The 13,525-nt window shown below is 48.2% G+C and overlaps 1 protein-coding gene across 1 annotated transcript in view; it reads right to left on the bottom strand.

Moving 5' to 3' along the window:
* The window catches only part of LOC144113476 (uncharacterized), a 36,186-nt gene extending 35,319 nt beyond the window's left edge, over nt 1–867 (bottom strand). Inside the window, exon 1 of the mRNA XM_077646566.1 lies at nt 363–867. Within this exon, the coding sequence (XP_077502692.1) occupies nt 363–430 (68 nt within the window). The 5' untranslated portion in view covers nt 431–867. The remainder of the gene's footprint in view (nt 1–362) is intronic.
* Between the last annotated feature and the right edge of the window lie 12,658 nt (nt 868–13,525).

Here is a 13,525-nt window from a genome sequence, read left to right as displayed (position 1 = left end):
CACTATATACGATAAGATTTTCGTTAGTTTCTGAAATCGGGTACACAGAGGCCCCGGCGTAAATGACGCTGAATGCTACAAATAGCATTCACGTTCTACCAGATACCAGAGTCTACATCGCTGCGACATACAGTGCTCAAGAGCTCTTTTCATAAGTTAGGAATACAGTTTACCATCAAAACTGCAAAAAAGCACAGAGACAAAGTTGTGAATAATGCGAAACCCAGATTACCCTACAATATTTTTTTTTTCTACAAAGAGCCATTGCCCAGAAGTATAAGTAGAGCAAAAAACGACATGAAAAGACACTTTGCTAAAGCAAACAGAACAAAAGCAGGCCAGTAAACGCATCACACACTCACCTGACATCGCCCTTTATGCTGTACCAAAGCTTCAACGGATCACTCGGGGATATTTTGGGCTCCGACATAGCAACGAATGGTCAGCGCACCGCCACTATAATACGCAACTATTAACTGAAAACGTAAGGTAGCCTGTCAACAACTGCTTACCACGCCTTAAGCAGTTGCTCACGTACAACATGAAACAATTAGATCACTAAGAGGTGCTAAAAAATGCTGATCATTCGCATTAAAAGAGCACCGACTTTACCCATGTGCCACAGTTTATTTGTGCTAGCGCCCTCTGGATTTCGCGCCTTGGGAGCAGTCTTCGTGTTTTTGCCGGGTTAAATGAGTGGTTCCAGTAGTGATCTGCGTTCTTTGGGGTAAATGCAAGTTGCTCTTTATTGCAGTGACACTACACCTAAGATTAGAGGCAATTATAAATGCGTGTCCTTTGTTCTAAAGCGTTTTCGAAGTAAAAGAAATATCGACATTTTGGACGCCGTTGTGCCGTTGCCTTCCCAGGCGAGGGCGTGGTTGCCAGACCTACCAGACCAGTTTTTCTCGGTGGTGGCTGCCCCCTGCCCGGACCGTCTAAAAGCTCTTCCCTAAAACCGGCACGATTTTTTCCCTAGACATCACGCTGGTTCTTAAAACATTTAAACTTTGGAGTGGCAACGTCGTGTGTTTGCACTGTATTTATTAATGCGTGCTTGCAAGGGAACGCGTATACTGCGATTTGCTTCCGGCAACGAGATCGATACCCACAGGGAAAAAGAAAAGTGCTTGCAAAAGAGCCTCCTTTCTTTTTTTTTTTTTTTCCGCCGCTTCCTCCTTTCTTCGCCCAATCCCAGTACTTCGTGCTAATGGTGCGCAGTTAGTAATTAATAATTCAAACCAGGCTCAAATATGACATTCGCCACATATCTAAGCACACCCACGGCCCGTACGTGACAGCAATATGCGTTCAACAGAAGCAAAATATTACCTTAAGCATTGCAACTGCTCATGTCCTTTTTGTTTTTATGACCGCATCAAGATCGACCAGCGAGAACGCCGATACCAATCGGGAATGTCCGCTCCGCTTTTGATGTCTGCGAAAACAGGATTTATGTTTGCGCGCACGCGGTAGTATGCAAATCAAAAAGTAGCACACTTCGCCTTCTGGACGTCTAAAATACATATTGGCAATATTAGCAAGCCACTTTGGATATTGTGGCATGGCGTTTAGGAATGTCTCTGAGCCGTTTTGGCAAATAAATAAATAAATAAATAAACTATCAGATCTTTAGTCCACTTAGACATCTTTTAACGTCTTGACGCGGTGGTATATATAGCTCAAGACGGGTATAGCCCAACTCGTCTTGTAGCAGGGGACAACCGGGGACAAAGTTAGCGACACTGCCCTCCCTCCGTGCACGCCTATGACCAGCCGACTATACATGAAAGACTGAGCGAGTATTATGGGATAAGCCTGCACTAAGCCATCTAATAGTCATAATAGACAGCCATAATAGAGACTGTGCAGCAAGGAGGACATTATGTACATGATCGAGCTCAACTAAAAGACGATTAATTAACTAAAATTAACCATAATCAACTTCATAAATTTTTGGTTTTAAGGCATAATAATTGGTTTTTGGTGGAAAGGAAATGGCGCAGTATCTGTCTCATATATCGTTGGACACCTGAACCGCGCCGTAAGGGAAGGGATAAAGGAGGGAGTGAAAGAAGAGAGGAACAAATAGGTCCGTAGTGGAGGGCTCCGGAATAATTTCGACCACCTGGGGATCTTTAACGTGCACTGACATCGCACAGCACACGGGCGCCTTAGCGTTTTTCCTCCATAAAAACGCAGCCGCCGCGGTCGGGTTCGAACCCAGGAACTCCGGATCAGTAGTCGAGCGCCCTAACCACTGAGCCACCGCGGCGGGGCGAGGTTTTAAGGCAAAACTTTATGTTGCGAAATTGAATACCACCAACATCGAAGGTGAGCCAGTTTTTAAAGTTTCTGAATCGGCATTGTGGTTGAAACATCGAGAGTCAAGAATACGCTTTCGAAATCTTCAGTTCTCTTTCCCGGACTCCACATCTTTAAACGGCGTCGTTGCTTGTGGAATCGTCGCCGAAATCCAGTTAACTTCTACATCATAAAATACACAAAATACATCTCTATTTGCTGCGTTAGGATAAAAAAGGCGCCATTTTCCAAATTTGGCTGCGGGAAAATGCGCATTTTTCACCTTGGATATTTCGAACCGCAAAGCCGATTCACAAAATTTAAAAAAAATGGACTCGCTCACTATGTTGACGGCCTTCAATATCTCAGTATGATCTTGCGGCCTAAAATAAGGAATTAGAAAGTTGATTAGGCAATTTTCGTTATTTAATCGTCTTTGGTTCAGCTCTGTCAAGTACATAATGCCCGCCTTGCTGTACAATTCATGAGAGCAGACTGTACTGACGCATCTATCACGGTTTTTAAAATAAAAATCGGTAAACGCTAAAAAATCAGCATGATTGCCTAAAGGAATTTTGTGAATATTTGATCATTCTGCGTTCATTGCCGAAACCCAGCCTTACTTCTTTATTTTGATAAATTTACTGCCATCTATCAAAATATCTGTCCCGAAGACGTCTGCACGTGTACGTCTCCTAAAATGAGTAGGCAAGTGGATGAAGAGGTGTCCTGCTTAGATATTTGGTAAATGGGGTGTTTATAAACATGGGGCATTATCGGCGGATTTGTGCAACGCATACTGCGGTGCCAGGGACGGTTGGCACGTACGGTTCGCACCACTGCCACAGCAGCCCGCGGAGGGCTTGTCTGGCTACACTACAGTCTGGCTATATGCGTGCTCACTCAAGCGCACTTCCGGGGGATTTTCAAGATGTTAGCCCCGCCGCGGTGGCTCAGTGGTTAGGGCGCTCGACTACTGATCCGGAGTTCCCGGGTTCGAACCCGACCGCGGCGGCTGCGTTTTTACGGAGGAAAAACGCTAAGGCGCCCGTGTGCTGTGCGATGTCAGTGCACGTTAAAGATCCCCAGGTGGTCGAAATTATTCCGGAGCCCTCCATTACGGCACCTCTTCTTCCTTTCTTCTTTCACTCCCTCCTTTATCCCTTCCCTTACGGCGCGGTTCAGGTGTCCGCCGATATATGCGACAGATACTGCGCCATTTCCTTTCCACAAAAAAAAAAAACAATTTACCAACCATAATTTAACCCGCCGCGGTGGCTCAGTGGTTAGGGCGCTCGACTACTGATCCGGAGTTCCCGGGTTCGAACCCGACCGCAGCGGCTGCGCTTTTATAGAGGAAAAACGCTAAGGCGCCCGTGTGCTGCGCGATGTCAGTGCACGTTAAAGATAATAATAATAATTGGTTTTTTGGGGAAAGGAAATGGCGCAGTATCTGTCTCATATATCGTTGGACACCTGAACCGCGCCGTAAGGGAAGGAATAAAGGAGGGACTGAAAGAAGAAAGGAATAGGTGCCGTAGTGGAGGGCTCCGGAATAATTTCGTCCACCTGGGTATCTTTAACGTGCACTGACATCGCACAGCACACGGGCGCCTTAGCGTTTTTCCTCCATAAAAACGCAGCCGCCCCGTTAAAGATCCCCAGGTAGTCGAAATTATTCCGGAGCCCTCCACTGCGGCACCTCTCTCTTCCTTTCTTCTTTCACTCCCTCCTTTACCCTTCCCTTACGGCGCGGTTCAGGTGTCCAACGATATATGAGACAGATATTGCGCCATTTCCTTTCCCCAAAACCAATTATTATTATTATTATCGTTTCCTCATTGAGGACGGCTAGTGTTGCGCACGTAAAATTTGCGCAACCCGCATGACATAGCCTTATCGTCGTTCCAGACAGACCCGGCATCAGAGACATTTGTATTGAAGATGCGAATCTCCAAACCACCGTACCATCTTCCCAACCACCAGAAAATGGCCGGCGTGACGGAGGTCACAACGCGTCTGCACGTCATAAAGGACAATTTACAGTCGGCGCCTTAAAAGTGGTTTGCCTCGACCTAAACGTTAACAGGCTCAAAAAACAGTCTATGTCCACAGATAAATGACCCCAAGACGTCAAGAGCAAAAAACCTTGCACGTGTCGTCAAAAGCTGTTTGAAGCTTTTTTTTTTTCAGATATTCAAAGACATCTATAAGATATGTTTCGTGTTCAATCGGATGGAAGCACACGTCTCATTATTCGTTGAGTTCCACTGAAATCCTTCGATCCATGTGACACAGTCCATCATCATCCATGCAGTGAAAGCGCAACGCAGCGGCTTTATTTTATAATTTCGCAATATAATTGTCATAAGGGTTTTAAAAGAAGTTTATAAGTTAACGTCGATCCTACACATTGTTGAATCGTGTGCCGTTGCTTCGGAAGCGACGACGGAGAAGGAGGTTGAATAAAGCCGCGGTAACTGCCTCACATTGGTTGGACGCGTGAACTGCACCGTGAAGGAAGGGATGAAGAAAGAAAAGGTGGAGAGAGAAAAAACAAGTGTAGACATATCCACACACGGCATAAAAACACGTGGATGGGGCCAACGCATTCTGTCGATAATTAGAGTGAAACAGTTGTCCCTTTCCTTTTCGCATTAATTAATTAGCGCCTCCTCCACAAACTACTCCCATCGTAACATATCGAAAAATTTAGGCCGCAGGTAACAGACCGCCGCGTGTACCGTGCCGGTCTTCTACTCTAGCGGACGGGGCACTTAGCTCTGAATAGAGTCCTCACCTCACGTCGCAGTAGAGTCGAGAAAAGTGGGGCGAAGTGAGAGCTAGGGCTGGAAACGCGGGAGAAGAAAACAGCTGTGAACGGCGGACACGACCAGCGCTTCTGTGTGCCGCACCTTCGGACTTCAGGGCGCTATTGTTGACATGGGTCGTTCCTTCGCTCTCTGCATCCTGCTCCCTCAGTCTCGTGGCTCGACAATGGAGTTTAAGTGCTGCACACTGTCGCGTTTGTGTGCCGCACCTTTGGACTTCAGGGCGCTATTGTTGACATGGGTCGTTCCTTCGCTCTCTGCATCCTGCTCCCTCAGTCTCGTGGCTCGACAATGGAGTTTAAGTGCTGCACACTGTCGCTTTTGTGTGCCGCACCTTTGGACTTCAGGGCGCTATTGTTGACATGGGTTGTTCCTTCGCTCTCTGCATCCTGCTCCCTCAGTCTCGTGGCTCGACAATGGAGTTTAAGTGCTGCACACTGTCGCTTTTGTGTGCCGCACCTTTGGACTTCAGGGCGCTATTGTTGACATGGGTCGTTCCTTCGCTCTCTGCATCCTGCTCCCTCAGTCTCGTGGCTCGAAGATGGAGTTTAAGTGCTGCACACTGTCGCTTTTGTGTGCCGCACCTTTGGACTTCAGGGCGCTATTGTTGACATGGGTCGTTCCTTCGCTCTCTGCATCCTGCTCCCTCAGTCTCGTGGCTCGACAATGGAGTTTAAGTGCTGCACACTGTCGCTTTTGTGTGCCGCACCTTTGGACTTCAGGGCGCTATTGTTGACATGGGTCGTTCCTTCGCTCTCTGCATCCTGCTCCCTCAGTCTCGTGGCTCGAAGATGGAGTTTAAGTGCTGCACACTGTCGCTTTTGTGTGCCGCACCTTTGGACTTCAGGGCGCTATTGTTGACATGGGTCGTTCCTTCGCTCTCTGCATCCTGCTCCCTCAGTCTCGTGGCTCGACAATGGAGTTTAAGTGCTGCACACTGTCGCTTTTGTGTGCCGCACCTTTGGACTTCAGGGCGCTATTGTTGACATGGGTCGTTCCTTCGCTCTCTGCATTCTGCTCCCTCAGTCTCGTGGCTCGACAACGGAGTTTAAGTGCTGCACACTGTCGCTTTTGTGTGCCGCACCTTTGGACTTCAGGGCGCTATTGTTGACATGGGTCGTTCCTTCGCTCTCTGCATCCTGCTCCCTCAGTCTCGTGGCTCGACAATGGAGTTTAAGTGCTGCACACTGTCGCTTTTGTGTGCCGCACCTTTGGACTTCAGGGCGCTATTGTTGACATGGGTCGTTCCTTCGCTCTCTGCATCCTGCTCCCTCAGTCTCGTGGCTCGACAATGGAGTTTAAGTGCTGCACACTGTCGCTTTTGTGTGCCGCACCTTTGGACTTCAGGGCGCTTTTGTTGACATGGGTCGTTCCTTCGCTCTCTGCATCCTGCTCCCTCAGTCTCGTGGCTCGACAATGGAGTTTAAGTGCTGCACACTGTCGCTTTTGTGTGCCGCACCTCTGGACTTCAGGGCGCTATTGTTGACATGGGTCGTTCCTTCGCTCTCTGCATCCTGCTCCCTCAGTCTCGTGGCTCGACAATGGAGTTTAAGTGCTGCACACTGTCGCTTTTGTGTGCCGCACCTTTGGACCTCAGGGCGCTATTGTTGACATGGGTCGTTCCTTCGCTCTCTGCATCCTGCTCCCTCAGTCTCGTGGCTCGACAATGGAGTTTAAGTGCTGCACACTGTCGCTTTTGTGTGCCGCACCTTTGGACTTCAGGGCGCTATTGATGACATGGGTCGTTCCTTCGCTCTCTGCATCCTGCTCCCTCAGTCTCGTGGCTCGACAATGGAGTTTAAGTGCTGCACACTGTCGCTTTTGTGTGCCGCACATTTGGACTTCAGGGCGCTATTGTTGACATGGGTCGTTCCTTCGCTCTCTGCATCCTGCTCCCTCAGTCTCGTGGCTCGACAATGGAGTTTAAGTGCTGCACACTGTCGCTTTTGTGTGCCGCACCTTTGGACTTCAGGGCGCTATTGTTGACATGGGTCGTTCCTTCGCTCTCTGCATCCTGCTCCCTCAGTCTCGTGGCTCGAAGATGGAGTTTAAGTGCTGAACACTGTCGCTTTTGTGTGCTGCACCTTTGGACTTCAGGGCGCTATTGTTGACATGGGTCGTTCCTTCGCTCTCTGCATCCTGCTCCCTCAGTCTCGTGGCTCGACAATGGAGTTTAAGTGCTGCACACTGTCGCTTTTGTGTGCCGCACCTTTGGACTTCAGGGCGCTATTGTTGACATGGGTCGTTCCTTCGCTCTCTGCATCCTGCTCCCTCAGTCTCGTGGCTCGACAATGGAGTTTAAGTGCTGCACAGTGTCGCTTTTGTGTGCCGCACCTTTGGACTTCAGGGCGCTATTGTTGACATGGGTCGTTCCTTCGCTCTCTGCATCCTGCTCCCTCAGTCTCGTGGCTCGACAATGGAGTTTAAGTACTGCACACTGTCGCGTTTGTGTGCCGCACCTTTGTACTTCAGGGCGCTATTGTTGACATGGGTCGTTCCTTCGCTCTCTGCATCCTGCTCCCTCAGTCTCGTGGCTCGACAATGGAGTTTAAGTGCTGCACACTGTCGCTTTTGTGTGCCGCACCTTTGGACTTCAGGGCGCTATTGTTGACATGGGTCGTTCCTTCGCTCTCTGCATCCTGCTCCCTCAGTCTCGTGGCTCGACAATGGAGTTTAAGTGCTGCACACTGTCGCTTTTGTGTGCCGCACCTTTAGACTTCAGGGCGCTATTGTTGACATGGGTTGTTCCTTCGCTCTCTGCATCCTGCTCCCTCAGTCTCGTGGCTCGAAGATGGAGTTTAAGTGCTGCACACTGTCGCTTTTGTGTGCCGCACCTTTGGACTTCAGGGCGCTATTGTTGACATGGGTCGTTCCTTCGCTCTCTGCATCCTGCTCCCTCAGTCTCGTGGCTCGACAATGGAGTTTAAGTGCTGCACACTGTCGCTTTTGTGTGCCGCACCTTTGGACTTCAGGGCGCTATTGTTGACATGGGTCGTTCCTTCGCTCTCTGCATTCTGCTCCCTCAGTCTCGTGGCTCGACAACGGAGTTTAAGTGCTGCACACTGTCGCTTTTGTGTGCCGCACCTTTGGACTTCAGGGCGCTATTGTTGACATGGGTCGTTCCTTCGCTCTCTGCATCCTGCTCCCTCAGTCTCGTGGCTCGACAATGGAGTTTAAGTGCTGCACACTGTCGCTTTTGTGTGCCGCACCTTTGGACTTCAGGGCGCTATTGTTGACATGGGTCGTTCCTTCGCTCTCTGCATCCTGCTCCCTCAGTCTCGTGGCTCGACAATGGAGTTTAAGTGCTGCACACTGTCGCTTTTGTGTGCCGCACCTTTGGACTTCAGGGCGCTTTTGTTGACATGGGTCGTTCCTTCGCTCTCTGCATCCTGCTCCCTCAGTCTCGTGGCTCGACAATGGAGTTTAAGTGCTGCACACTGTCGCTTTTGTGTGCCGCACCTCTGGACTTCAGGGCGCTATTGTTGACATGGGTCGTTCCTTCGCTCTCTGCATCCTGCTCCCTCAGTCTCGTGGCTCGACAATGGAGTTTAAGTGCTGCACACTGTCGCTTTTGTGTGCCGCACCTTTGGACTTCAGGGCGCTATTGTTGACATGGGTCGTTCCTTCGCTCTCTGCATCCTGCTCCCTCAGTCTCGTGGCTCGACAATGGAGTTTAAGTGCTGCACACTGTCGCTTTTGTGTGCCGCACCTTTGGACTTCAGGGCGCTATTGTTGACATGGGTCGTTCCTTCGCTCTCTGCATCCTGCTCCCTCAGTCTCGTGGCTCGACAATGGAGTTTAAGTGCTGCACACTGTCGCTTTTGTGTGCCGCACATTTGGACTTCAGGGCGCTATTGTTGACATGGGTCGTTCCTTCGCTCTCTGCATCCTGCTCCCTCAGTCTCGTGGCTCGACAATGGAGTTTAAGTGCTGCACACTGTCGCTTTTGTGTGCCGCACCTTTGGACTTCAGGGCGCTATTGTTGACATGGGTCGTTCCTTCGCTCTCTGCATCCTGCTCCCTCAGTCTCGTGGCTCGAAGATGGAGTTTAAGTGCTGAACACTGTCGCTTTTGTGTGCCGCACCTTTGGACTTCAGGGCGCTATTGTTGACATGGGTCGTTCCTTCGCTCTCTGCATCCTGCTCCCTCAGTCTCGTGGCTCGACAATGGAGTTTAAGTGCTGCACACTGTCGCTTTTGTGTGCCGCACCTTTGGACTTCAGGGCGCTATTGTTGACATGGGTCGTTCCTTCGCTCTCTGCATCCTGCTCCCTCAGTCTCGTGGCTCGACAATGGAGTTTAAGTGCTGCACAGTGTCGCTTTTGTGTGCCGCACCTTTGGACTTCAGGGCGCTATTGTTGACATGGGTCGTTCCTTCGCTCTCTGCATCCTGCTCCCTCAGTCTCGTGGCTCGACAATGGAGTTTAAGTACTGCACACTGTCGCGTTTGTGTGCCGCACCTTTGTACTTCAGGGCGCTATTGTTGACATGGGTCGTTCCTTCGCTCTCTGCATCCTGCTCCCTCAGTCTCGTGGCTCGACAATGGAGTTTAAGTGCTGCACACTGTCGCTTTTGTGTGCCGCACCTTTGGACTTCAGGGCGCTATTGTTGACATGGGTCGTTCCTTCGCTCTCTGCATCCTGCTCCCTCAGTCTCGTGGCTCGACAATGGAGTTTAAGTGCTGCACACTGTCGCTTTTGTGTGCCGCACCTTTAGACTTCAGGGCGCTATTGTTGACATGGGTTGTTCCTTCGCTCTCTGCATCCTGCTCCCTCAGTCTCGTGGCTCGACAATGGAGTTTAAGTGCTGCACACTGTCGGAGACATTGGCCCATCCGGGGTACAGTCGGAATCGCGTGCATTTTCGCTGAGAGTTATTTCCTTTCCATATGCGCAAGGGCATTACCAATTGCTGGGTGCTAGGCTCTCCTAGGGTGCACACTAGAGGCTACACTATTGCAAAGCCAGTTCTTTCAAAAAACGGCTAGCCTCAGGCAATTCAGTGGGGACACAGAAATCAACTTACGCGGGCTCACGTTTCCAGACATCAAACGTCGCGAGGACGCCATCAAATTGTTATAACGTTCTCATCCTGAACAGGAAATTCTGAGCACGTTTTGAGTGCATCGATGGCTAAATGTACTCATGAGGATGTCCTCAGTTTGTACTTTGCTCGACGACTCGAGGATGAAAATTCCTCAAATGCCCTATGCAAGCGTCCTATCGCAGGACAGTATTGTGGAATTGAGCTGAGATCAAACCCCAGCTTTATCTCTCGCACTCGGCTCTCATTAATTAAAAACTGCAGGTTTATTAAACGATATGTGTGTGCAATAGTGATGCAATGAAGGAAACCATTGTGACCCCAAAATTATATGTCTTGAGAGGATATCTTAAGATATTTTTGCTTTTACACCTGGTTTTATGTATCGCATGCTTCTGATAGGGTTGGACTGTTTAGATATTGGGCCTCTCATGTTTACATTCAGGCAGCAGAATTCAACTCCAGAGAGAGCTATAACTCTCTGCGGCCGTGGGCATGGTAAACCCGTGCTATGCCTCTTATTTTTTCTTATTCTGACTAGCTTCTCTTACATTAGCTTTGAACGCGGCGCTCCTATGAAAGAAAAAAAGCTCGATACAAGCCCTGAAGAGAAAACATCCTGAAACATTATCCTCAAGACATTTTGAGTATACGCAACGGACGGAAAAAAGGATCTCGGTTGAACTGCTTGATGACCAGTTAGAGACAACCAGATGACGTATGAACATGCTGATGTGGGCATCCTGAGGTCATACTCAGGACGTCTTGCGTTGTCTGGGTTACGATAGGCATCTCCAGTGACGTAATAAGGAGGTGGGGGTCATATGCGTCTGTATACCATGCGCTGTCCCCCCGCCGGCTTAAATGGGCATAAACGGTGAAGAATGCACCGGTAACCTGCAGCCCACAGTGAAACCTCTGCCTCTCTTCACTGCCACTTCCGCCCTAGCACCAGAGCTGACTTTAATCACATCTTTCTGAATTGCCCAATCAAACCCACGCCGCCGTGGCAAGGATGGGAGCATCAAGAGCGATGGGAGGCTGCTCTGCGCAGCTCGCAGCCGGATCTACAGCTTTGCACAGTGGGCTGGTCCCGAGGGGTCGCCGAAACACAAAAGTGCCCGGTTATCTAGAGCGGACCCCAGGGCCCGTCGTCGTCCTGCTACCTCTCCTCTCCCCCCTCTCACTTTAATCTCTCATGAGTCAGTAAAGTTGTATACCTCTTGATTAGTCAGGCTCTAACGCAAGTTGCTAATTAGCATCTCTTTGGTCGTAGGTTCTGATGCTGTCTAAAGCAACCATGGATTCCGCTAGACTAGAATTATTCCTAAGAAACAATGCTACTCAGCGAAAGATAAATTGGACAGTTTGTTGTGCAAAGCTGTAGTCTCCTGTGAAAATCGAGGCCTGTGCCTGTGACCTAGCTAATTGAGTCGTGTCGCTGAGCTTTGTCTGCAATGTGGCGCACAGCGCGCGAACGTTTTACACCCCACTTGAATTTCACGGATTAGTCGGGCAGAACCACAAGAATATCCGTGCAAATGTGTCTCGTGCGGAAGATTTTCAGTAGAGGTAAACTGACAAAACGGCTACCGCGCGCTAACTCGGTCGTGGAAAGCGTTTCCTTGTGGCTCAATTCTTGAAAAAGCCGCACCTGCATGAGAGAAATGTGCGCGTAAGAACAGGCCACCGTATTAAGGAGGGCGCACTGTGCGTATTTCTCGAGTTAGAGAGAACAATCTTTTATTGTGCACATTCACTGCTTGCTTTAGTTTTAACGAGGGCTGTGAGGAAAGCAAAGACGGTATTTTTGGAACGAAGAATGTTCCTAGTGCCAATAATCACGCGCAGAACGAGTAAGCTCTCCAAAGTCACATCGCAGTTATGACCTAAAAAACCTCGTAGTAATGAGAACTGCCATGGGCAGGACCGCTTTTATTCGGCGATGTTGAAAACCACTCAACCGTATGCACCCGAAGACAGTGAAGCATAAAATTTTAACACCTGAACATGCGTAGGACGTCGGCTGTATGCAGGAAATGATGGCATAAGGCTGCAATGAAGAGTGACACCACTTTCTAAAATGTTCGAAAATTCGTCCTAGCACAGAGCTCAAATTCGCTGTCATTCCCACACCATTCCAGTCTAGCTAAGCGTGATTGCCAGAAGGTTTTACGGCGACAAAAAATTGATGAAATACTTGTGGGGTTTCTGCACTGGTTGCTTCCTTACATACAGAGAAGTAGATTTATGTTAGTGAAATGGTCTAAAAAATGCCTAAAATAAAGTAAACTTTAAAGGTAGATAGTTTTCTGTGCAGAATCTCCACTAATTTATTGTATGGCACTTCGCACGAGAAATCAGACCACAAAGCTAGAATGGTTAAAGCAGGAGTTATTCCTCTGCATGACTTGTACCTGCAAGTGGTAGTTCTCAGAAATTACTTTTCTGTGCTGTTTAAACAGCCTGACAAAAAACCAGAGTCACTTAGGCACATAGCGCGTTACAAAGTTCCTAGAGTTTATACCATCTATGGTAAAAGGACACGACAGTTCTAAATACCCTACTATTTTATAAACTATACCTGCAAAGGTGTTGGGTTGTGATTCTATGAGGGCTGTGAAATCTGGACTGCAAGAGTGATGGAAAGTTGCAATGAAGGAAATTACTGAGCTGCTTTGTAATTTGCACCTTGTTATTGAAATTTGTGTTCCGTTTATTGACTGCTGATTTCCTCTGTTTTACATGATTATCAATAAGTAATTCGTTGACTTAATTAATGAAATGCACCGGCTTGTTTTATTGTTAATTTTTCTTTTTCTTTTTTGCTAAGAATGGCAGTTGTGTACTTTCAGCGTTTTGTACTGACCGCGCATTGTTGTGACTGCCGTGGCCCGCCCACAAGCGCTTGTGCTTCTGCGCGCACACGCTATGTACTGCATATATATATATATCTTTCAATAAAATTCCTGTATGTATGTATGTATGTATGTATGTATGTATGTATGTATGTATGTATGTATGTATGTATGTATGTATGTATGTATGTATGTATGTACGTACGTATGTATGTATGTATGTATGTATGTATGTATGTATGTATGTATGTATGTATGTATGTATGTATGTATGTATGTATGTATGTATGTATGTATGTATGTATGTATGTATGTATGTATGTATGCATGTATGTATGTATGTATGTATGCATGCATGCATGTATGTACGTATGCATGTATGTACGTATGTATGTATGCATGCATGTATGTATGCACGTATGTATGTATGTACGTATGTATGTATGTATGTATGTATGTATGTATGTATGTATGTATGTATGTATGTATG

Source organism: Amblyomma americanum, chromosome 1 (assembly GCF_052857255.1).
Source record: "Amblyomma americanum isolate KBUSLIRL-KWMA chromosome 1, ASM5285725v1, whole genome shotgun sequence".
Lineage (NCBI taxonomy): Eukaryota > Metazoa > Arthropoda > Arachnida > Ixodida > Ixodidae > Amblyomma > Amblyomma americanum.
This window is presented reverse-complemented; position numbering and strand designations above follow the sequence as displayed.